Raw genomic sequence first — 2,837 nt, forward strand, 5'->3', positions numbered from 1 at the left:
AGGTTTTTGTATTACATCACACAGTGGTGTGTGAATTCATGCCAGCATTGATAAACCACAACTCCCTCACACCTTCAGCACTCATACATCCCTACAGAAGAGCTTTACTACCACTGAATGCCACTGTGGGAACCAGGCACTTCTCTCTGTACTCCTCCTCTAAAAATGAGCCTATTTTCAAAAATAGTGGAGTGTTCCTTTAAGACAAGTCAACTTAAGCCAGAATAATGGCCTGTTCACACCAAAAATGATAACTACAAAGATAACTATAACGATAATTACATTAATATTCATACCAAAGCATAACATTCTGTTTATTATAAGCTTGCTTTGCCGTTTTGTTTTCTGCCGCTTTGAATACTCAAGCTCTTTAAAGAAATCTAGTTTCTGATTGGCTGTCAATGCTTCTATCGTTCATTAGCTAGAAAAAAATCGTTCTAAAGTGATTCTAACGATATCGTTCCTCTGTGTCATTATCATTATAGCTGTAATGTGGACTTCCCTGCTTTCAGAATTAATTAAAAAATTAAAGCTCAAAATAATTCACTCATTAAAACTTTGTAGTTAGCGTTATAGTTACCATCCTTGAATGGGCCTTAAGTGGCTAATTCGTCATACCGACTGTCATTAGTGGCAGAACTATGAATTTGCCAGACAAGTTCACTTGTTTGTATTCACAGGGCTATTAAAACCGTCTGGCCCGTCAACTTCAAGACTTACCGTCTGAAAGCCCCTCCACGTCATCAGGAACAAGACAGGAGTCCTTTTGTAATGATTCTCTTTTCTCATCATTTTGATTGCTAAAGAAGATACTTCTCAGAGAGTGTTTTTTCCTCACAGTCTCACTGAGGCCGGGTGAGCCTTTATGAGAAGAGCGAAGCCCCCGTTCTACTGTATATTGTCCAGAGTCTGTTTCTGTAACTCGTTCATCTTTCACTTTGGGCTCAGTCTTCTTCTTAGAGAAGAGGTGGAGAAAGCCTCTGAAGAATGATTTGGTTCTGCTTGGTGCTTTGAGGATCTTACTCCTAGTGACAAGTTCTTGTGTTGTGCATTCAGGGCACTCGCTGGTCTTCAGGAGCCTCTCTACAGACAGACGGTGGGTGGAGGTGTCACTGGATGCCCGTCTGGACTGCCTTCCTGGTTTAAGCCATTTGAGTTTATTTAGCTGATGTTTCCTGCATCCTTCATTCAGGCTGAGGCTCCGCTTGACATACGTCTCTAACAGATATTTAGCACACTTCTGATCCGACAACAGCAGCTGAGAGTTACGAGAAGCAAGCTTGGACATCTTTGTACTCTGCATCCACAATGTCTATAAAATAAAACAATATGAGTAATACTGTTAGAAGAACCAAGCTTTTATAGCATTTTATGTTTCCCAAATGCACACAATTAAACTAAATCTTAATTCCATATTCACATATTTGCTCAGTTTTAATATTTCATCCCAAGCTCTTCATTGACACAGATCAAAACATAGCAAAGATAAATGATGAAGGCATCAGCAAATGTTTCCAAAGAAACACTCGAACATATCTATACGTTATGACTTATAAATAACTAAACTGCCATAGTTTTAATAAAATAAACATTCATTTCTTAGTTGATTACTTTTACACATATCCACCAAAATAGAAGAGTTGGTTAAAGACACAGTAAACCCGTTGTAAATAATGGGGTATTTTTGACTTCATGCTTAATGTTTAGCAATAAAATGATATAGTTTTGTGTTCTGAGCAAATCTGAATCTAGCAGTTAAACTGAAAGTATATACACTTACCGGTTGCACTTTATTTTACAGTACGTCCACTTACATAGAAAGTACTACATGGGGTAGATTTAGGTTTAGGGTTAGTGCCTAGTTATTGTAATTAACGTTACTATAATAAGTACATAGTATGTACACGAGGAACAGGACTGTAAAATAAAGTGCTACCCACTTTTATCTGTTAAACCGGAAGTTGGGTAAGTTACAGGTCACGGATGTGTCTCCAAACCTAGTAAGCTGCCTACTTCAATACTAAGGTATTTTAGACATCGTAATCCACGGTTATGGTTTTTAAAAATGCTTGTCTAAGTAGGCAGCAAGTAGATATTGAGACACAGCCTTTAGCTTCGGAATCTCCCATTATTTGTACACATAAACACATTTGGAGACCCCCTCTTCTACTCATTGCGTGTCCTGTTTATTACACGTATCGCTGCAGAGTTAGTTCAGTAGAGCTGAATTAAACCTCACCTTTATGGATGTAGACCACCTTTGGCTGTAGAGATCGAATAGCGTTGTTCTAAGTGAAACTTCACATTATAAAAGTAGAAGTAACGGGAAAAAAACTTCACTGTCTGCGGTTCACGATTGCGTCCGAATCACGTGACTTTATGGCCCACCCACTTCATGAATATTCATTAACCTCATGAATAATTACAAGATTGCAGAAGCGGTTGAAATATAGAATTGCAACTGGATACGAGTGTAGTGGTAGATCTGCAAAATACTTTGTTTTTCTTTTGTAGACATTAGAAAACAACAATTAGCACACTACATGTGCCACATGATGTATTGTAGACTCTCCACATGATGGCGCTATTCATTCAAATTGCATTTTCTTTACATTCTGAATAGAAAAGCCTCACGTGGTCTCTCTCTCCTGTTGCCTGGACATAAATGCATCTTTGTTGACCTGTATTAGACTATTGAAAAAGTTCAGTTTTCTTTGAGCATTGATTGCAAATCTCTTAAGTTTTTTTTTTCTTTTGAAAAAATGAAACCATCTTCTCAATGAAAAGAGAAAAACTTTTGCATTGCATGACATGACACGTCATGAATATGAAGGTTT

General features: G+C 37.7%; 1 protein-coding gene across 1 annotated transcript in view; it reads right to left on the reverse strand.

Annotated features, from left to right (window-relative positions):
• The window catches only part of LOC107696966 (uncharacterized), an 8,439-nt gene extending 6,067 nt beyond the window's left edge, over positions 1-2,372 (reverse strand). The window contains exons 1-2 of the mRNA XM_016497544.1: positions 2,240-2,372; positions 721-1,312 (exon numbers count right to left, since the gene is read on the reverse strand). Of these exons, the coding sequence (XP_016353030.1) occupies positions 721-1,303 (583 nt within the window). The 5' untranslated portion in view covers positions 1,304-1,312; positions 2,240-2,372. The remainder of the gene's footprint in view (positions 1-720; positions 1,313-2,239) is intronic.
• Positions 2,373-2,837: the final 465 nt, after the last annotated feature.

The sequence above is a fragment of the Sinocyclocheilus anshuiensis genome, unplaced genomic scaffold (assembly GCF_001515605.1).
Source record: "Sinocyclocheilus anshuiensis isolate Anshui unplaced genomic scaffold, SAMN03320099.WGS_v1.1 scaffold130, whole genome shotgun sequence".
NCBI classification, from domain to species: Eukaryota; Metazoa; Chordata; class Actinopteri; order Cypriniformes; family Cyprinidae; genus Sinocyclocheilus; species Sinocyclocheilus anshuiensis.